General features: G+C 46.7%; 1 protein-coding gene across 3 annotated transcripts; it reads left to right on the top strand.

Moving 5' to 3' along the window:
* Positions 1-6,282: 6,282 nt before the first annotated feature.
* Positions 6,283-22,081, top strand: Thnsl2 (threonine synthase like 2). Of its 3 annotated transcripts, none has more exons than XM_034511839.2 (9): positions 6,283-6,403; positions 9,400-9,634; positions 10,922-11,116; positions 12,067-12,219; positions 15,383-15,613; positions 17,864-18,012; positions 18,115-18,240; positions 21,115-21,266; positions 21,617-22,081. In XM_034511839.2, the coding sequence occupies exons 2-9, from the start codon at positions 9,412-9,414 to the stop codon at positions 21,840-21,842; spliced, it is 1,455 nt and encodes a 484-aa protein (XP_034367730.1). In that variant the 5' UTR covers positions 6,283-6,403; positions 9,400-9,411; the 3' UTR covers positions 21,843-22,081. The 3 variants fall into 3 exon arrangements, with proteins under 3 accessions (XP_034367730.1, XP_034367729.1, XP_076796009.1); XM_034511838.2 differs by having other exon boundaries at positions 21,614-22,081; XM_076939894.1 differs by lacking the exon at positions 6,283-6,403 and adding an exon at positions 8,641-8,807 and having other exon boundaries at positions 21,614-22,081.
* Positions 22,082-22,342: the final 261 nt, after the last annotated feature.

Raw genomic sequence — 22,342 nt, 5'->3', positions numbered from 1 at the left:
CAGAGAGGGAGGGGGAGGGGGAGGGGGAGGGGGAGGGGGAGGGGGAGGGGGAGGGGGAGGGGGAGGGGGAGGGGGAGGGGGAGGGGGAGGGGGAGGGGGAGGGGGAGGGGGAGGGGGAGGGGGAGGGGGAGGGGGAGGGGGAGGGGGAGAGGGAGAGGGAGAGGGAGAGGGAGAGGGAGAGGGAGAGGGAGGAGGGAGAGGGGGGGAGAGACCAAACCCCCAAACTGGAGCTGGCCAAAGAACACCTGTCCACGTACCTTTGACCCTATACTGCCATCTAGTGGCGATTAATGTAACCACTTCCATCCATGTCGGCACAGAATGATGTGTCTTTCCACACGGGAGAGAAGAGTGCAACTCTAGAGAGCCCCAGTAGGAGACCCATGTGATTATTTGTCCCACATGTAATTTTCTCATTTTCCCTGTCCTTCTATCCTGTTTGTCAGTTTCCAATGAACTGAAGTATAGTAGTTAGGGGTTGGAGGGACGGACGGCTCAGTGGGTAAAGCCTGGTAACCTGAGTTTGGTCCCTGGAGGAGACTTTCACCAACACTTCTAAGTGTTGTGCTCTGAGTTGTACACGTGTGCATACTTGTACACAAACACCCAAGTAAAGAAGTGTAATTTAAAAACAAAACAACAACAAAAAACAATTGTTCATGTCTCTAGTGTCACATGACGTAGGGTGACAAAGCAAGGACTTTGAGGGTGTGCTAAGGCAGAGGAACGTCTATTGTCTCCTAGGAAAGACAGGTGACAGTCTGGGTACATTACTTCAGTAGACAGAGTAATTTCCTTGTGTGCGTGAGGCCCTGGGTCCAATCCACAGCACTGCATGGCCCAGGTGTAACGGTAAACACTTTTAAGCCCAGAACTCAGGAGGTGAAAGTGGGAGAATCAGAGTCAAGGTCTGTGTGATGGGTGAAGGCCAGCTCCATCGAGAGCCACCTTGTCTCAAATAGAAAGAGGAGGAAAGTCAAGAGCGTCTCCGTCATCACAGCAGGCGAGGAGTGAGACTGGAGAAATCGCGAGGGGCCATGTGGGCTCTGAAATGCACTCCGAGGGCAATGAATATGATTGTTGAGCCTTTGGCCACTGAGTGATGCGATCAGTCCTATCGAGGGGATAAGGGAACTCGGGAGGACAGGATGAAGAGGTAGTGAGGTGGATGTGGGTGGCGATGGAGTTGTGGAAAGTGAACCATGCATCTTGTGGGCAAAATGAGGGCCACAGAATGGACTGGTGAGTTGAACGTGGTGCTAAGGGTAAATTCAAGAATGCTTACACAGGGGTTTGAGCAAATGTGCACGGGCAGCACCATTCCTGGGAGGATGTGTCAGGCCATGTTGCGTTAGCATGGCATCTCTGTTCACAGTCCACTCTTAGGATTGTTGGTCTCTCTCATACTTTTCTCAGTTTTTCTTTCTTGTCTCGTTTTCTTCCATCTTGTCTGTCAGTTTCCAAAGAACAGAAATGTAGTGGTTAGGAAGGAGTCAGAAACATAGCTATGAGGGTAAACCCTTGCTTGATGTTGGAACTCTGTGCTCACATCGGAAAAGAAAAGAATGGACCCCCGAATGTTGTCTTCTGACTCATACAAGAGTGCTGTGCACGCACACACACACACACACACACACACACACACACACACACACACACAAGTGAATGTGTTAAAGAATAAAACAAAAAAAGCAATAACAGCAACAACAAAAAAGAAAGTGGTAGGATTTTGTTTGACATTCAGGAAGAGAGAACAGGTTTAAACAGGCAAGGGCAGGTCTTGCTCAGAAAAGCCATCAATACCCCAGACATCTTATACCTTCTCTTCCTCCATCATTTTATGGCTTTCTCTCATGGTGGTTACTCTACCTTCAGGTGGGGCGGGGGCATCTGCAATAAGATTTCATGCTTATGTGTGTGAGAGCACGTTCAATAGTATCCATGTGGATACCAAGACTGATGAGTTGGGTGTCAGTCTCTGCCTCTACCTTATTTGAGACAGGGTCCTGTCAATGATCGCTAACTACCCAGAGCTTCCAGAGATTCTCCTGTCTCCACATCTCACTTTGTTATAGGAGCTTTGAGACTCACACATTCGCACTACCACATCTGGCTTTTTCGTAGGTTCTAAGGATGGAACTCAGGTCCTCTTTTAGTTCACTACCTCATGTTATGGTGACCCTCAATCATAAAATTATTTCGTTGTTACCTCATAACTGTAATTTTGCTACTGTTATGAATTGTAGTGAAAATAGCAATACATAACTCCTATGGGAGGTTGAGAACTGCTGCCCTATGTAATCTGTGAGTCAGAATTGAAGTTGAAGACAGACTTTAAGGACGTCAATGTCACAGGGCCCCAGACCTTAGCACAACTGACTCCATGATGGAAGTACCATCTAGGCTGTAAAACTCATCACAGAGACAGCACCCCCTGCCAGAACTGAAACAAAGACCTAATCAATCAAAGTCCATACAGTTCTGGGAAAGTCTCAAAACCTTGCTGTTTAGCTTCTGTAGTTCCACTCTGGCTAACTGTTCTTGCTAATGCAAATATCTGATCCCAGAACCTGTTTTCAGTGCTTAAAAGCTCACCCTGAGAAGGGCCCAGTGCTACCCAGGGGCCCCAAACAGCCAGTGGACTCATTGCCCAGCTAATAAAGACTCTAGTGGCTTAAACCCATTTCTGAGTCGTCTTCTCTGGTACATATCTCACAACAGCTAACATTAAATAACTGTCCAGTTTAATTAACCCAACCTCTTCTCAGATTGCCAGCTCTCTGAAGAAATGGTGCTTTTAAGATTCATCTGGAAGTAATAGGTAACAATAACTCCTGGGATTCTGGTCACAGTACCAACATCCTTCCTGGGACTCAGTCTATCACTTGGGGCCCTGGGCAGCACTTTTCTTATTTGATATATACATATACATATATGTGTGTGTATCTCACAATTTTAACTATAATTTATTTAGCATAATCTTCCTTTCCTTACCCCACAGTCCTTTATAAATTTACAAATGTGTGCAACCATTATCACCATTTACTTCCAGAAGGTTCCCCCAAAAGAAACAATGGTGGGAAAGGGCAGGAGGACAAGAAATTCAGAGTCATCTCCCCTAAGAACATAGTGAGCTGATGACCAGCCTGGGTGAGACCTGAGGCAGGTGGAGTCTGCTTTGGAGCCTGTGATGCCCTTCCAGGATCTGTCAGTTCCAGCCTTGCTCTATCACAAGAAAGTTGTGGGCCTTCTTGAGAATCACAGAAACACGGGCTTGGAACTTGATTGGTGGGTGGATCACTTTGGTAGGTGGGTAAGCTTTTTCTCTCCCTTGGTGATGCAGATATTGGCCAGATTAGATCACATTGATAGCAGATATGGGCAGGTTTATTAGAAGGCAGCTGTCAGGTAGGTTCACCGATCTCATAGGTGCAGGCCAGTGAAGTCATCTATCCAGGCTAAAGCAAGGGGGCTTTCTGGGTCCTGGGTGAGGGTGATGCCCTGTTAACTAGGAGCTGGGACTGTGCTCACACAGAGTCAAAAACTGAGCCCCTGGGCAGACACTCTTGAGTGGGTTGCTAGAAATGCAGAGATGATTTTTCTCTGTGGGAGGGTTTGGGGGAGGGGGGCAGACGGGGTTTCCTAGCTTATGCAGGAGATAAACATGGGTTACCTCGTGATGTTCTAAAATTACAGATTCGGGTGTATGAGCAGGAGACGATTGCTGACGCTTATGTTGAAAAGTTTGGGCTGTGGTTCTTCTGTGGGCTCCAGCCACCCATTGTGCAGGGCGTAGGGGGGTGGGATGGAGGGGATGGGGGAATTAGCCTTGACCTTTGAGACCACAGACATCACCAAGGAGCTCTGCTGGGGTATGACACAATCAAGACCACCATGACTGATTATAAACTGAAACAAGGGTCCAAAAAATGAGAGACAGAGAAGCAATGAGCCCTGGTCACCATAGCTTGGGTCACCTTGGGTTCACATAGATGTCTAGCCTCCTCAAACCACCACCTAAAAGAAGGTCTGGGTTCCACACAGGTTTACCATTCACGTGGGGGATGTAAGCAAAATACACCACTTAATTATGCTTATTCTGAGTCCTGTGGTTTCTTGTCGCTCTCTCTTTTGTCGTCTTGATGTAATTACGGGTTTTGTTGTTGTTTTGTTTGTTTGCTTGCTTGTTTTATTATTATTTTAATGTGTGTGGCCTCAGAACCAAAATCAATTTCGACAGCCTGTGAGGTGCTATATCGAATTTTACCTGATCTCTTTGGGGCGTGATTGCCAATAAGAATACCTTGGTCTGTGTATTTTTATTTTTTATTATTTTTCGTGAGTGAGTGTTTGCCTGCGTGTATGCTTGTATACCATTTGCATACCCGATTCTGATGGAGGTCAAAAGAGGGGGTCAGATCCCCTTCATCTAAAATTACAGATGGTTGTGAGCTGCCACATGGGTGCGGGGGAATGAAGTCCAGAAGAACAACCAATGCTTTGAACTGCTCCAGTCTCCAGCTCTAGTCTGACTATTTGATTTTATTACTGCACATGAAAATGAAAATGAAAGGCTGTTAAGAAAAATGGAAAAAACTCATTTGTGACCCTAATATAGAATATGAACACCACAGTTTATGTGCAGCCTGCTCCCAAAGTCCAGCCTTCTTCCTGGACGTCCTGTCTTGAATGCCCCAGGCCATAACTCCTAATGATTAACTCAGTTGTCTCCAACCATTAGCTCCTCTCCTTGGTGAGGAGTCAAAGTACAGTTCACAGGAGAACTTTGGGCTGCCCTCTGGGCCCCAGGATGGTGCTGTCTTGTAGTCCCCACTGAGCCAAGCCCAGAGCTCGATGGGAGAGCCCCGTGGATGTTGAGGCTGTCCTTGGATGCTCATGAAGATTTCTTTGGGAACACTGTAACAAACACTGCTGACTTTTGTGGCATTTTGTGAGTCCCAGTTTTCCTGGCTTCTGAATGCACCTCATGGAAAGCACAGAAACACAAGGAGGTCCCTGACTGACCTACACCCCTCAATGGTTGGTGCCTCTGACCTCTGTCAATTTTATGGCAAGCCTCTGGCCCCGTTTTGTGGTCAGAAGACCTATCCCATACCCTGAGCAGGGACAGGCTGTCAGTGCCTCCTACTCAGGAGACTCAGAGCTGGCTGCTCAGTGGCAGCTTCAAGGACGGTTGACTAGTGAATGGCGGGTGTAGGGAAGGATTAGACAGTAGGCAACTTGAATAAGCAGAGGCCTCCTGAGGAGGAAAGAGACAGGCAAAGACCAGGACAAGGCCAGGGCCAAGATTAAATCTTAGACTGTACCTGTCTGGTCCATCTTCAAACCCATGCTTATCCAGGAGCGTGAATGTAAATCCAGGGACACTGGGGCATGTTTGGAGAAAAATTTCCCCAAGTTCTTGCTTTTTTTCCTCCCTGAAAAATAAATTAGGCGCTGGGAATGCAACTCAGCTGGTAAAGTGCTGGCCGAGCACACACAAAGTTCTGGTTCGATTCCCAGCATAAGCCGTTGGTGACATAAGTCTGTGATCTCAGCACTTAGGAGATGAAGACAGAAGATCAGGACTTCAATATCATCCTTTGCTACATAATCAGGTTCCATGAAGGAGTGGAGGATACAGAGAAAAGGAAGGGGAGGGGAAACTGAGTCAGATTTGGCCCTAGACTAGACTTATGCTTCATAAATAGTATTATTCTTTTAAGGTTTGTTTTTTTGTTTGTTTGTTTGTTTTTGCTAAATGATGCACCACCCATCTGGTGGATTTTAGCACAGGCTCTCAAATCTATGTGGACCAAAATCTTGGAAGCCAAAGGATGGAAGGGTGGAAGGGCTGAGTCCTTCTTCCCACATTGCCCTCTGGTTTCTCATCTAAAAACAAAACAAAGCTTTTAATCCCAGCACTTGACGGAGGAGTTGGGTATGGGGTGTGCAAAGACAGGCAAATCTCTGTGAGTTCAAGGCCAAACTGGTCTACATAGAATCTCCTGAATGGCCAGAGCTACATAGAAATGGATCTCTCAATAGGCAAGCAGACAAAAACAGAATAAAATGTCACCAGCTTTTATTCTATTGAGTCTTAGCGGAGATGAGTCTAAAAGAGAATCCAGGGCCTGGAAGGCATGCAATGAGTACAAAGGCTAGTGTTTCTGTGTTCCCCGTGTCCCTCGTGCGTGTCGTCCTGCTCCCCCACCCACAACTCCCTACTCCTGTCTTCCAAGCTCTGTCTCCTACCCCTCCTCTCCTCCACACCCCCTTCTCCGCCCTCTGTAGGAGCTCCTCCCCAGCTTTGGCATTAAACTCAGAACCTCTGGCCCTAGGAAGTCAGACAGTGCACGTCGCCCACTGGACTCGGGTCGCCAGGCAGCTCCGCGCCCCTACGGTAACCTCATGCAGGCCCCCGCTGGGTGCCCCCCACCCCGCGCTCTCCGCGGTGACGTGTCTGACTCCTGGCTGCTGTCCTAGTCCCATAGCTCAGCTTGGCTTCCGGGCCACCGTTTTAAAGCCAACTGGGGCCTTAGGAGGGCAGCAGTCCCAGCAGCCCGCACGGGTGCAGGATTTATCTTGTTTTCCACCGGCAGCCAGGGTTCGGCAGTGTGGGAAGAACCCCCGAAACTCAGGACAGTGTGCTGTGTTCAGAGGGTGGGGCTGCGAGCTCGCCAGCGGGTGTACACCTCCCTCCCTCCCAGGCCTTGCCTTAAACTCCAATCAGAGTAGTTATCTGCAACTAGAGGCGAGCCTCCATGCCTCCCCATCCCCGCCCACCGCCACGCCGAATCCCACCCCAAAGACGGATATTACTGTTGTCATTATTATTTATCATGGTTATTGCCCTGTTTCCGCTCTGGAATAAAATCCAGAGAAGTTCCAAAAAGTAATTATCACAGTAATGTACAGCGGAGATCTGAGTCCAGAGCCCTCGGGGGTAGCAGTCTTTAAAAAACAAAAGAACCATTAGCTGTGTTTCTTGTAGCTTTCTTCTGTTAGATCGGGAACACGGACCCTTGAAGTGATCTTTCAGAACCGAGACAGCCCTTAATCCTGTGAGAAGCTTGGGCCTGTTTGCTAACCACGCCATCTTCTTATTCTGGCACATGCAGAATTCAAGCCAAGTTCTTGTCTCCGTTCCTTGGTCATGTCTTTCTTGGGTTGCAGAATCCCACCTCCGTGCCCGGGTATCATATGGTCCATTCCACCGAGGACGGGCCTTTGGAAAAATGCTCCTTTGAGCTCTACCTGCTTCTGCCTTGTCCTGGCACCTGCAGCAGTTTGATTAGTAGACGTCACTAGCAGGATTTCCTTTTGTCAGGTCTGGAAACGTTATGCAGCAAGGATTTCAGAGCAGTTTGCATAGACGCCAACACTGCCCACAGCATTCCAGAATTCCCTGTTGTTACTGAAGGCATTGCTAAGCCTTTGACTTCCTGACCCTGCTTCTGCCTTCTGAGACGCTGGTGCCTACGTTCCGTATCACTGCATTGGGCTTTTGGGGTTGCCTTGATTTTGTCCTTTGTCACGGACTCCTGTGTGGGCTGACCGAATATCCCAGATTCCTGACGTCACTTCTGTTTATACCCATTGACCCAGCGTTACATTATCCACCCCAGGTCTATTTAATAATATTCTTGGTTTCAGGCATGTCTAATGCATGTGGCTGAGGAGGCCCGAAACAAAATTGTAAATTTAAAACATGATGTGATGTCATTTGATGGCTCCATTCTGAGGCCTGAACTTTGTAGATGGCAAAGTCATGTTGCAATGTCAAAAGGTGGGACCTGCCTGGTTGGTTATTTAGCCCGACCTTGCCTCTAAACTGAATGCACGTGCCTTTGTAGGCAGCAGAGTGGTGAGTGGTAGCTCATGTAGCCCTCACTGTGGACCCACAAGTGTCAGAGACCTGGAGGAAGAAACGGCAGTTTCAGGGCAGTTGGAGCTCAGTGGCAGAGCAATTGCCTGGTATAGGCCTGGGCGCCATCTCCAGGGTCAGGGAGAGGCCAAGGGAAGGAAAGGGGAACTAGGATTCCTGTAGGTATTCAGGTTTGCCCTTCTTATGGGCAGGCTGCAGAAGTGCCTAGGTGGTATTGGGAGTTATGGTAGTCAAGTTGACAGGGTTAACGATGGGAAGGAACCATAGACTCTGCTGTAATCTCTGTCTCATTCAAATGATCATAGAGCCCCGAATCCACGCCAGGTAGCCAGAGCCAATTAGCCATGGCTAGAGAGTTTCAAAGACAGTATGTAAGCTCTACTGCTAGCCTTCTGACCTAGGCTGCAAGATAGGGTAATGGTTATTGGTGATAATGCCCAACCATCATGTGTATAAGACTAAGGGGTTTCCTGGGACGTGATCTTGCAGTTTTAAAAAAATAATTCATAACCAGGCAGTGGTGGCACATGCCTTTAATCCCAGCACTTGGGAGGCAGAGGCAGAGGCAGGCAGATTTCTGAGTTTGAGGCCAGCCTGGTCTATAGAGTGAGTTCCAGGACAGCCAGTGCTACACAGAGAAACCCTGTCTTGAAAAACAAACAAACAAAAAATTCATACATGTATATAACGTATTTTGGCCCTATTCCTTCCCCTCTGGACCTCCCCACTGTTCCCCTCCCAGCTTCATGTGGTCTCTTGCTTAAAAACAAACAAACCAAGAACCCCCATAGAGATCACTTAGTATATGAGTGTGGGATCATCTACTGGAGCATGTGTAGCCTTCGAGAGCCTGTATCCCTGAAGAAAGCTGACTCCCAGGCATCCATCCATTCATCTAGGTCTTCATTTCCTGGCTACTGTAAGTAGAACAGCTATGATCATGGATGAGCAAGTATCTTTGTAGTAGGATATAGAGTCCTTTGGGAACGTGGCCGGGAGTAGAATATTTAGATCATATATGATAGATCCATGTCTAGCTTTTCGAAGACTCTCCACACCGATTTCTATAGTGGCTAAACCACTTTGCATTCCCACCAATGGTGAATAAATGTTCCCCTCCCCCCACACCCACACTAGCACTTGCCAATCAGGTGTTCAGATCTTTTCTTTACCAAGAAGCCTGTCAAAATGGCAGCTCTACCTGTCATTGATATGATCTTTCTCCATTCCAAAGTTTTGTTACTGGTGAGGACTGTGTTTCTCTTTCCCCAGCGTACTCCAATACCCACACCTCAAGGTAGTGCACTCAGCAGAATTGTCTGTTTTGACCAGAAGGATTACAATTTACACAAGACTTAGCAAAGCTGAGTTGAGACTCAGGTTAGGGCTGCCATCACCGTGTCTGAGATACATATCCCAGTGAGTGCTGGCTCAGAGGATAGGTCAGAGGACTCTGTATACTTAGCTTCTTCCTGTTGGGTGCTGGGAGCTTGAAGACTCTCTCTTTGCAGGCCTCCAGGACCATGTGGTACACTAGCACCCGGGGAATGGCCCCACGGGTCAACTTTGAGGGGGCCCTCTTCTCTGGTTATGCACCAGATGGGGGCCTCTATATGCCAGAGGAGCTCCCTAAGGTAGACAAAGAGACCCTGCGTCACTGGAGCACACTGTCCTATCGTAGCCTGGTGAAGGAGCTGTGTGCCCTCTTCATTGGCCTGGAGCTTATTCCAAGACACGACTTAAATGGTGAGGACCCCTCCCCCAACCCCAACTCAGGACCACACACTCCCTCCCTGAGTTGTAAATTCATTACCCAGCCCCAAGAAAATTCCTAGTTGCCTTTTTCAAATCTTGTAAGATATTTCCTGATTCTAGAATTTCAGAAGTAGAATCTTCAGTTCCTCTATTCTTCCTCCAGTGAGATGGACAAAATGACCTACTGAAATTTGATAATTTTTTTTTTAAATCAAGACTAAGGATTTTTCAGTCACCCCAAAAGCTTGGGTGTTGATGAATGTCTCCCTCAGTCATCAAGACACTTAGATTATTACCTTGTCTTGTTGAGTGTCCTGTTGAGTGTTCACTGTCATTCACAATGAATTTCCCTGGAGGATCTCAAGTTAAAAGCAGACTCTGGTTCAATAGTTTTGGGTGTGTCTTAGTTACTTTTCTATGCTGTAATAAGGCTTCATGATCAAGGCAACTTATGAGGAAAAAAAGTTTATTTGGGGCTTACAGATTTGGAGGGTTAAAGTCCATGGCTGCAGGCTATGGAGCAGTAGCTGAGAGCTTACATCTTGATCTACAAGCATAAGAGAGGGAGGAAAGGAAAGAGGGAGGGAGGGAGGGAGGGAGGGAGGGAGGGAGGGAGGGAAGGAGAGAGGGAGAGAAAGAGAGAGTGACAGAGACAGAGACAGAGACAGAGAGACGGACAGAGACAGACAGATTTCACTGGCAATGGCACTGGCTTTTGAAACTTTCATTTTCAGGGAAGAAAATTAGGAGGTTGAATTTGTTCTATGACTTGATCTTCTATTGAAATTCATGCTTATAAGGACAGGAGAGGTGGCCCAGTGGCTAAGAGCACTGACTGCCCTTCCAGAGGACTGGATTCAATTCCCAGCATCCACATGGCAGACCATAACCATCTGTAACTCTAGCTTCAGGTGATCTGGCTCTCTCTGCTGGCCTCTGCAGGCTCTGTGCACATATGGTGCACATACATACAAGCAGGCAAAACACTCATTCACACAGGGTAAATAAAATTAAAACGACTCAATAAAGAAGTATACACAATGAAAACTAGGCATGTTCTAGAGCCAGTTCTGGTATCTGGGGAGCCCTAAAGAGGAATGTATGAGCAGTTTAATACACGTCCTCCCGATTTTTCTAGACCTATACAATGCTGTTCCTAAGTGTATTGTTTAAGAGCAGATTTTCTGGGCTTTTATAGTTGACAATGGGAGATAAACATTAAAGATTAAAGAGGCAGAGCTAATACCTCCACCTTCTGTCCAACCTCTACCCTCACAGAGCTGATTGACCAAGCCTTCAGCAGATTCCGCCACAGAGATGTGGTCCATCTATGCAAGCTGAAGAACGGGCTGAACATACTGGAGTTGTGGCATGGGGTCACATATGCCTTTAAGGACCTGTCCCTGTCCTGCACAGCACAGTTCCTGCAGTACTTCCTGGAGAAGAGGAAGAAGCATGTCACCATTGTTGTGGGTGGGTGTTGGGAGGGAGCGGGGTTCTTTAGCACTCCGGCTGGAGGGCACCAGTGCACACTATATCCTTGATTGGATCTTTCAAGGCTTATGCTATCAGTTTTTCTAGAGCAGCAGTTCTCAACCTGTGGGTTGCAACCGCTTTGGGGGTGGGGCCAAACGACCCTTTCACAGGGTTGCCTAAGACTATCAGAAAACAGATATTTACATTAAAATTCGTAACGGTAGAAAATTACAGTTATGAAGTTGCGGTGAAAATAATTTTACAGTTGGAAGTCACCACGACATGAGTAACTACATTGAAGAGTCGCAGCGTTAGGAAGGTTGAGGATCACTTTTTAGAGGGTTTCTGACCTGTTTGTCTGTCACAGATTCTGTCTTAGTTACTTTCCTCATTGCTGTGACAAGAGCAACTTAAGAAAGGAAGGTTTGTTGCTCACAGTTCAGTTTGAGAGTACAGGTCACCATGGTGCTGAACATATGGTGACAGGAGCTTGGGGCATCCGGTCACACTGTCTACAGGCAGGAAGCAGAGAGCATTGGTCCTAGTGATCAGCTTGCTTTCTTGGTTTTGTTTTGATCGGGACCACAGCTCGTAGGGTGGTGCCAAGGTCTTCCCTTTTCATGCCTTTATAGACATGTCCAGAGCTGTGTTTCCATGACAATCCTAGCAACATCAAGTTGACAAGATCAACTATCACAGACCCCTTGGTCAGCCTGCTGGAGGCTGTGGATACTTCTGGAATGATATTTTTAGGTGTACAGTATACTCGTTGGTGTCCTGATTTTATCAGCATAGCCAACGACCCTGGGCTAAGTACTCAGCACCGGTCTTTCAAGTAGTTGATCTTTCAAGCATTTGAAAGCCAATGTTGCTGTATTGAGCACCAATAGTGTAAGGTCATTTTATTCCTTATTTCCTTGTTCTAAATGGAGACGTCTCCTTTCTAGGAACTTCTGGAGACACAGGAAGTGCTGCCATTGAGAGTGTTCAAGGATCCAAGAATGTGGACATTATTGTTCTCTTGCCCAAAGGCCATTGCTCAAAGATTCAGGAGCTCCAGATGACAACGGTGCTAAAGGAGAATGTGCATGTGTTTGGAGGTAGGTGCAGGGACCATGTGGTCCAGCTGGAGGCAGGTGCAGGGACCATGTGGTCCAGCTCATGTCTGAATGCTTGGTCTCCAGTTGGTGGCACTCTTAGGGATGGATTAGGAGATGCGGCTTTGTTGGGTGAGAGGTGTGTCACTGGGGGTGGGTTTTGAGGTTTCAGAAGCTCAATCAGACCGAATCTCGATCCTCCCCTGCCACCCTCTATCTGTGGATTAGATGTGAATTCTCAGCTACTGCTCCAGCACCAACCAGCATGCCGGCTGCCATGCATCCTGCCATGATGAGCAAGAACTAACCCTCTGAAAGTGTAAACAAGCCCCCGACTAAATGCTCCCTCTTATAAGTTGCCATGACATGGTGTCTCTTCACAACACTAGAACAGTAACTAATACACATCGAAGGGAGGATATTTTTATGTTAACATACCAACACTGATGAGGAGTTCAAGCTGTGGCAAGAAGTCTTGTCATCAGAGCAGCAGGAATGCCCTTTGTGTGCTTTCTCAAAAGCAGAGAAGAAACCCCTCTGCTCTTCTTTGGCAAGCACATGTGCATTCCAGTGTAAAGTCTGTGCCTTGTTAATTACCCACATCTGGCTGTATTTTCCTTTGGTCATTGTTAGACTTGAATGAACAATGTTCAGGCTCCTGAGGGCCCCAGCTGTTTCTTGTGTGACAACCTTGCAAGTTATAGGTTATGGGGTCTAGGTCCTAGCATCAAAATTAAGATGTACCAGAGGACTTTTGTCTAAGGGCATAAGTGGAATCTTCATCTGGAGGCTGGAGAACATCACTCACCTGTAAATAGTGGCAGCTTTGTGGTCATTGATGAGTCTAGCATGTCATCATTATCACTAGAGCTAAGGTGCTTCTGTTCTGTACAAGGTCTGTTCAGTTTGTTTATAAGCCATACTGCTCACAATCTTTTTCTTTTTAGAGCTTCCGGTGTGACTGTTAAGAGGATGTGTGTATATTCTGGGGCTAATAGGAAAGATGTGTCTTCTCTCTGTGAGCTCAAGGAGTAGGGGTGGACCACATGGGTGCTGAGTTTAAACTTTATTAATTCATCATCATTATTGTATGTGTGGTGAGGAGAGAGATGCCTATGACACAGTGATCATGTGGATATCAGAGGGCAGCTTTGTGTGGGTCATTTCTTTCCCCCTACCTTGATATGGGCACCAGAGATCAAACTCAGGTTGCCAGGCTAATGTGGTATATGCCAGGCTCATGCCATTGTATGTTGGAAGTGGGTTTTTTTTTGTTGTTGTTGTTGTTTTGTTTGTTTGTTTAGTTTACAGTGGGTTAAGCTAAGAGATTGCCTTGAGTCTTAGAAGAGATGTTGGACTTTGGATTTTTCAGTAATCTTGAGACTGATAGACTATGGGGGCTTTTGAAGTTGAATTAAATGCATCTTGCATTAATGATATGGCCACACGCCATTGGAAGTCTGGGAGTAGAATGTAGTGGTTTAAATGAGAATGGCTCCCTTGGTCTCATATACCTGACTGCTTAGTCCCCGACTGCTGGAACTGTTTAGGAAGGATTCGATGTGGCCTTGATGGAGTTGTGTCACTGGAGTGGGCTTTGAGGTTTCAAGAGCCCACAGCCATTCCCCGTTAGCTGTCTGTGCCTTGTGCTTTTGGATAAGAATATAAGTTCTCAGCTACTGCTCCAGAACCATGACTGCCTGCTTGCTCCCATGTTCATAGCTCTAACGGTCTTAGACCCGAACCCTCTGAACTGCAAGCCCCCAAATCTCTTTCTTCTACTAGTTGCTCCTGTCAAAGTGTCTTTAATATCGATAGAAAAGTGCGTTACCCAGCCACCAGGTTTATAAAAGTAGCGATTTCCATGTCCATTGTGTGATTTCTAAGCATCAAGTACTTAGTAGACCCTAGATGCTTATTGATTATGGTTTTTTAAAAACTAGAATTAACAGAAAATCCAACTGAGACTACCTGAAAGGAGAGTTTCCAGCTTCTTTCACTGGGATATCCATGGGTGGAGTTGGCTGTCACTTGGTTGGTTCTGAGACTCAACATTACGATCAGGAACCCAAGTGCTTCTCAGTCTGCCCTCCCCAATTCTAGGTTCCTTCCTCTTGAGGTCACAGTATGAAGACTTGAGGTAACCACGTTTCTCTTTTCCCATGGTTCTTCCTTAAAAGCAGTGGCCATTTCTCTAGCACCCCAGCACCCATCCTTCTGTGTCTCAGTGGTCTGAACTTCTCACATGTCCAACTTGGACTGAACTCTGACTCCATGGGCTTGCCAGGCACAGATTGACTTGTTTGGCAAAGGAATGGGGCAAGGTCAAAGGAATGGGGCCACCACTACTGGATCAGGTTGACCGGGGTTACAGCTCGTCCCCCATCTGTTTTGATGCACTATAGTGATGAGGAGAGAACACTTTACACCCGTAACAGCTGTCCTGGTACTCGCCCCACCCCTGTAATCTTCACCCCCTCTACTTGAAGCATGGATCCAACTGCAGAATTAGAGACAGGTATCAGATAAGGGTCAATACTGGTACAATTACTGAGGCAGCTAGACTGAGGTGCTGATATGTTAAACTGGTGGGTAATTTGCCAATAATTCACCTCATAAATTAAACCAATGTACACACCTAGCTTCAGGGAGAACTTCTGCCGAAGCAAACTTACCTAGCACATAGGAACAGGGACCAGGACACCTACACTTCACCCACAGGGAGAAGTGATCATTTCCCCCCAGCTCCAGTAGGGTTCTGTTGTATAAACAGTCCCACCTTCTTTCCAGAATGGTGAAAGACATACTCTTTGCAGAACAGTGAGGGCTTAGAATACAGGGGAATTCTTTTTCCAGTATCCCAGAAAGTTGACATTTTATATCTGATTTTATGGAATGAAAGACCATTAGAAATGGTTCTGACCACACTTGCTTTTCTCCCAAGTGAGGGCAAATACTTAGTGTCACAAGAACAAGAGACCTGGATTCAACTCCTAAGGAGCTTATACAGAGCCTGGGAAGCCAGACTAACCCATGTGAAAGTGAAGGAAACAAAGGCTAACCCAGATGGGAGAGGAAGCAGAGTCTGGGAGGGTCCCGACAAAGGCGGGAGTGAGTGCCAGGGGCTTCTACTGCTGACAGATGCCACTTCTGTCTCCCCTGGCAGTGGAAGGAAACAGTGACGAGCTTGATGAGCCCATCAAGGCTGTGTTTGCTGACGTGGCCTTTGTCCAGAGGCACAACCTGATGAGCTTGAATTCCATCAACTGGTCCCGGGTCCTGGTGCAGATGGCACACTACTTCTTCGCTTATTTCCAGTGTACACCGTCCGTGGATGTGCACCCCCTACCCACAGTGGAGGTGGTAGTGCCGACAGGGGCTGGGGGTAATCTTGCAGGTAAGGAGACCCTGATATGCAAATGGACTTTCCAGAAAGCATCCAGTCTTTCAAGTTGCATTTTTGCCTACAAACATGGAGAGAAAGAAAGTTGTGCTTGTTCTAGAGAGGACAAAACACACACACACACACACACACACACACACACACACACACACACACACACGATGCCTTCTAACTTGCAGAGGCTAAGGGTGGAACATTCCAGGGTCCTGAAGCAGAAAGAGATTGAGAGCTCAATCCTGGGAAGTTTCTGCACCCTCGCCTGTGCTTGAACAACCACTAATAGACAGAACTCAAGGCTCAGCCACCAAGCACAGCTCAGTGTCCTTTCCTAAAAATCTGCACTCGACTCCCAGCTCCAGGGATGCCCACCGTGTGCCAGGGCACAGTTTTCTCACTACTCAGGGACCATGTGAGACAGAAAGGGCTCTGGTGTCAGGAGTCCGGCTTTGGCTCTGCCCTTTACTAGCTGAATGCTTAAGAGTTCCTCAGACTCAAGTCCTCAGCTCAGAGCTGCCTGTGAGGAACAAGTCTGACTGAGGGTGCACAAGAACTTTGTACTTTGTACAAGTGCTGTCCTGGCACCAAATTCTAATGAACATTCTCAAGCCTTAACTATGCACCAGGTGATGCTGTTCCAAGTGCGCTTTCTGTGATTTCATTGGACTAGAACAACTCCGCTGTCTCCTGTGTATAGACAATTAGTTATAAGACCCAAAATCTGCAGAGATTCAAGTCCCATATGTAAAATGACATGCTGTCTGCATATAACCTATGTGTATATACTGGTGTTCTTTAAATCATCTCTAGATGATGTCGAATAACTAACATAATAATCGAATGTTATCTAAATGGCCATTGTGTTTTAGGGAATAATGGTAAGAAAGAATCTCAACGTGTTTAATACAGATGCAATTTTTTTTTTCTTGAGAAGGTTTCACTATGTAATGTAGGCTGCCCTAAGGCCCTCAGGGCAGCCTTGAAAGTCTCTACCCTCCTACCTCAGCTTCCCAAATGCTGGGAACATAGCGTATATCACCATACCCTGATTCGGATAGTTTTGATTTGTGGTCAGTTGACTCTGTAGATTCGGAAGAAGACTCTATAGATGTATCCAGGGTCCACCTGTTTTGTTCTTAGTGTTTTAGAGTGAGGAACTAGATAAAGACAAGCTTGCTTGCTTCTGTTTACACACTGGTTGGGAGTGGAGCCAAGTTGACAGCCCAGGCAGGCTGGAGTCTACATCTTTTCTGTCTCTCAAGGAGGCAATGGTGTTAGGGCTTCTGTTATTTCTGCCCCTGCCATTGCTTCTCAAAGCACCAGGGACAGAGTGGGTAAGATGGCAAAAGCATCCAAGTTAGGAGACTGCTTGACTTCTTACAGGAAGATAGAGGTGATAGAGTGCTGGCAGCTAGGCAAGGAAGGCTACTGTCCGCACTACTCAGAGGGTGACACCCAGTGTGTTTCCCTTTCATGTCACCTTCCAGCAATGTCACCTATAGCTATGCCTTTCATAGCACCTGGCACAAATAAACACATGGGCAACACCTGTGGAGAACATTCCCATCTGGCATTTCTCCATAAGGACCTGTTTGACCTTAAGTCTTTGGGCCCTCCTGAGCTTCCATTTTTCTTCATCACTGACGAACATTGTAATGCTTCCCTGAGGATCAAGTGACATAAGAGTGTGAATGGGCTTTCCAAAATCAAGTGTGATACTGACAAAACAATCCCCTCCCCGGGGAAAAAAAAGTAGGGGCCTGAAGAGAGAATTTAGTAGGTAAGGTGTTGGCCACACAAATCTGAGGGCCTGAGTTTGGATCCTTAGAACCCACATAAAACTAGATGTGGTACTTCATATCTGTAATCTCAGTGTTCCAACAGCAAGATGACAGAGATAGGAGAGGCCCCAGAAGCTTGTGGGCCACTAGCCTTGCACATCAGCATCGAACAGCAGACATCCTTCCTAAAACAAGCTGGAAGGCAAAGACCTAGTCCCTGCACCTCGGTTGGATTTGGGCTAGGGTTGACTTACAAAACGTTATGTGTATGGTAGCCCCTGGTAGCTGGCTGAAACATAGAATAGGGCACAGTGACTATCCAACTTCTCTTTCTCTTCTCTCCTCCCATCTCTCATTTTCACACAGCAGAAAGTTGGCCTTTTTTTTTCTTTTTTATTAAACTCAAATTTTAAAAAATTTTTTCCTTTTATCCAAAAATCCTTTTGTCTTCCTGTCTTGTCCCAAGCTGGGTGCATTGCTCAGAAGATGGGCCTGCCAATCTGTCTGGCTGTGGCAGTGAACCGCAATAACATCATTCACAGGACTGTCCAGAAGGGAGACTTCTCTCTGTGTGAGGCTGTCAAAACAACCCTGGCATCTGCCATGGACATTCAGGTGGGCCTCCAGGGAGAAGAAAAGATCTGGCCAACTGTTGGTGGGGCAGGACTAGATAAGGGTTGGAAAGAGGGTGCCTAGGATTTCTGCCTCTCCGTTCAGGTGCCCTACAACATGGAGAGGATCTTCTGGCTGCTCTCTGGCTCTGACAGCCAGACAACAAGAGCCCTCATGGAACAGTTTGAAAGAACCCAAAGTCTACACCTACCCAAGGACCTACACAGCAAGGTTGGTCATTGGCTATACCCTAAGGGGGTGGGAGTGGGGGTGGGTCTCTGCAATCTCTACAACTAGTGGAGTGACCTCTGAGAGGTAAGAAGGCTGTTTTGTTCAACAGGCAGTGTTGGTTAAAACTTCTAGAGTCTGACCTCTAGTGGTTTACTTTAGGCGTATGCAAGCACAGCCCAATGTGGTGAACATTATTCTTGTGATGATTAACTCGGTCCTGTGTGTACAACAAACTATACGTAAATCTCCTTGAGGAACAAAGTAAGCTACATACAGATCAGGCCTAATTACATCAAAACTCATCGTAAAATCCTTAAAGATTGGTTCTTTAGGTTGCATGATAAGGGTTTGGGGGAGGGTCCAGTGCTAGAAAAGTCTCTTCCACACAGACCAAAGGTCACCAGACCAGTAACCAAGTCTACAGATCTACATCCAGCCTTCTAGGAAGATGGCAGTTGTTGCATGAGACAACACTGTGTGCTTAGCATTCCAGTTCCCCTAGTGCACAGTGTAGTTCCAGTTCCCCTAGTGTAGAGGACCTCTTTCTGTGCCTCTACAGCATCCCATGGAGGAAGGAAAGGGTACAGCCACAGGACAGACTTGGGGTTTAGAAACATGAGAAAGGAAAGGGGACACCTGGTTTTTAAGCATCATCTGTGAGCTAGGAACTTTCACAGTTAACACTGACTGAACAAGAGTCAGTTGTAAAATGCTAAGCTGGTTTTATAAACGCAGTGCCTTTAACTCCTCATCTGTAGAGGGAGGATGATAAGAACCCCTGTCTCATAAGATTGCTGTGAAATTTGGGTCAAAAGATAAATGTAAGCATACATGCAGATAGAGCACTCAGATGGCTGACTGGCTGACTGGATGGATGGATGGATGGATGGATGGATGACTGGATGGATGGATGGATGGATGGATGGATGGATGGATGACTGGATGGATGGATGGATGACTGGATGGATGGATGGATGGATGGATGGATGGATGGATGGATAGATGGATGACTTGATGGATGGATGGATGACTGGATGGATGGATGGATGGATGGATGGATGGATGGATGACTGGATGGATGGATGGATGGATGGATGGATGGATGGATGACTTGATGGATGGATGGATGACTGGATGGATGGATGGATGGATGACTGGATGGATGGATGACTGGATGGATGGATGGGTGGATGGATGGATGGATGGATGGATGGATAGATGACTGGATGGATGGATGGATGGATGGATGGATGGATGGATGGATGACTGGATGGATGGATGGATGGATGGATGGATGACTGGATGGATGGATGGATGGATGGATGGATGACTGGATGGATGGATGGATGGATGGATGGATGGATGGATGGATGGATAGAGTGACTGAGTGAGTGAAGCCTGATAATACACAAAGTTCTAGAATGTGTTCCTTCTTGATTTCATGGTCTGATTTTATCTCAGTGTCTTCCACTTGAAGAAAATTCTTATTTGCCATCTTGGCCTACCCAATTCCTTTAACTTAGTTCCTTATATGACATAATTGGCCATAGTTAGTGTCCCTCCTGATGGTTTCTTCTCAAAACCAGACACAGTTACCTGGGCTGAGCTATTTCCTTGAAGACCAAAATGGGACTTCTCTCTTTTAGAATCTATACTGCTTTAAAAAGAAAAAGATTTTCATTATTTTTATTTAATGTATATGAGTGTTTGCCTGTTTATGTATGTGTACCACATGCATGCAGTGCCTTTGGAGTCCAGGAGAGGGCATCAGATCCCCTGGAAATGGGAATTACACATGGTTACCACTGTGTGGGTGCTGAGAACCAAACCTGGGTCCTCTACAAGAGCAGCTATTGCTCTAAATAGCTGAGCCATCTCTTCAGCCTTCTGCTGCCTTTGACAAAGCCAAACATGAGGTTTTTTGGCCCATAGTTTGTGCAAAAATCAATATTTCTTCTCCTTATATAAATAAGAACCTCCACTAAAACTGGACAGAAAAAAAAAAAAAAAAAAAAAACTGGACACCATATCTCCCCTGTTTCTTCATTTCCTCCCTCACTCTACAATAAGGGTATGTTCTGGAAAGGCATTCATTAATTCATCCATCAATTCATTCATTCATTTCTTCATCCCTCCACTCATACTATCTATCTGCTATGGTTCAAGAACTATGTTAGGTGCTGGAAATACAAAGAGAAAATACAGCCATCACACTGAGCGATGCATCAAGGTGGTAGACCACATGCTTAGTATACCTTTGGCCCTGCATTCAATCCTCAGAACTGGGAAAAGGAGGAATAAGTGGTTGGGGGGAGAGGAAAAGGGGGAGGAGGAAGATGAGGGAAAAAAGCGTTGGCTGCTATCTCTGGCCCTAACCAGAAAGTAGCTGTATAAACAATCTATGAACCATGTGGACTCTGATGCCATTAAGTACGTGCAGGGTGTTTGCTATGCTGTAAGCATGCAGAACATCTTCAGAGAGTGATCTAGCATACCAACTACACTCAGGGAGCACTGAAAAGGGAGTCTTCCTCTGTCTGTGAGTACTGGGTTTCCCAGGGGAGGTGCTCCTAAGCAGGCTAGGAACTGACAAGGTAGTTTTCATGCCATAAATGTTTGGACACCCATGACTTGTATCAGGCTGTAGAACAAGACTGTGTGCTAATTTACTTCATCTGCTAAATGCATCAAGATGTACCCAAAACTTCTACAAATCCTTCTGCTTAGTAGGCTCAAAGCTGTAATTGGCTCAAAATTCAGAAATTGATTTTACTACTAGTTCCTGGTGTGGATGTGGTTGCATATATAGCAGGGGTCTAGTCCTCCTTCTGTGATTCACCAATCCCAACATCCACCCATCTCATGACCTTCCAGCTTTCAGAGGCAGTGACATCTGAGTCGGTATCTGATGAGGCCATCACCCAGACCATGGCCCGCTGCTGGGAGGAGAACCAGTATCTACTATGCCCCCACTCGGCCACAGCAGTGAACTACCATTACCAGCAGACTGACAGTGGGCAGTCCAGGTACCAGCAGTACAATCTGGGGCACTGGGGGCATGCCTTTTCTTCAAGCAGGGCATGCAAGACTAAGGATAGTGACACCAGTGGGCATGGTGGGTTCTGTACCCAAGAACTAAAGACGTGTGAACTATATCCAGGTCATGAGGGGGATGATGGATGAACTGGGTCTTTATTGGAGTACTTTGCAAGCTTATAATAAAGACTAGTTCAAGGTATTAATCATGTCTTTATCTCTCTCTCTCTCTGCTCTCTGTTCTACCCTGCCCCTAACCTTTCCCCTGGTCCTCCTTCCTCTGTCTTCCTCTTTCCCATCCTTATGCCTGTTCTCTCCTGTCCTGCTCCATTCCCAGTAGCATCCCTCGGTGCTGCCTGGCCCCTGCCTCAGCAGTCAAATTCCCAGAAGCAGTCCAGGCGGCTGGGCTGACTCCTGAAACTCCCACAGAGATCCTGGCCCTGGAGCACAAGGAGACACGCTGTATCCCAATGCGGAGAGGAGAGGACTGGACACAGATGCTGAGGGACACAATTGAGGGCCTGTCCCAGCGGTGGAAAGGTTGTGTAGTGAACCCCTCAGAGTAGCCAGGTTGGAATGAATTTGAAGACTTATGTCCTAGGGATGGATGGGGCAAGATGGCTCAGTAGTTAAGAACTCTTGCTGCTCTTCCAGGGGACCCAAGTTTAGTTTCCAGTGCCCATATCAGGTGGCTCACAACCATCTATAACTTCAGCTGTAGGTTTTTGACACTTCTGACCTCTGTAGGCAATGCACTCATACATGGATACGCATACCTATATGTAATTAAAAATAATAAAAATAAGTCTTTTTTTTTTTAAGTTTCTTATTTCAGCTGGATTTGGTAGCACATGTCTTTAATTCCAGCATTCAGGAGGAAGAGACAGTCAGGTCTCTTTGAGTTCTAGGCCAGCCTGCTCTATATAGAAAGTTCCAGGGCAGCCAGATCTACATGGTAAATTTCTGACTTTAAAAAAACATGTGTATCGTTGTCCTAAGGAGATGTGTCCCTGCTTCTGGGAAAAGCTACTATAGTCCTTTCCTGGAAATCCGCCCTTTGTTCTAT

Source organism: Arvicanthis niloticus, chromosome 9, assembly GCF_011762505.2.
Source record: "Arvicanthis niloticus isolate mArvNil1 chromosome 9, mArvNil1.pat.X, whole genome shotgun sequence".
NCBI classification, from domain to species: domain Eukaryota; kingdom Metazoa; phylum Chordata; class Mammalia; order Rodentia; family Muridae; genus Arvicanthis; species Arvicanthis niloticus.
This window is presented reverse-complemented; position numbering and strand designations above follow the sequence as displayed.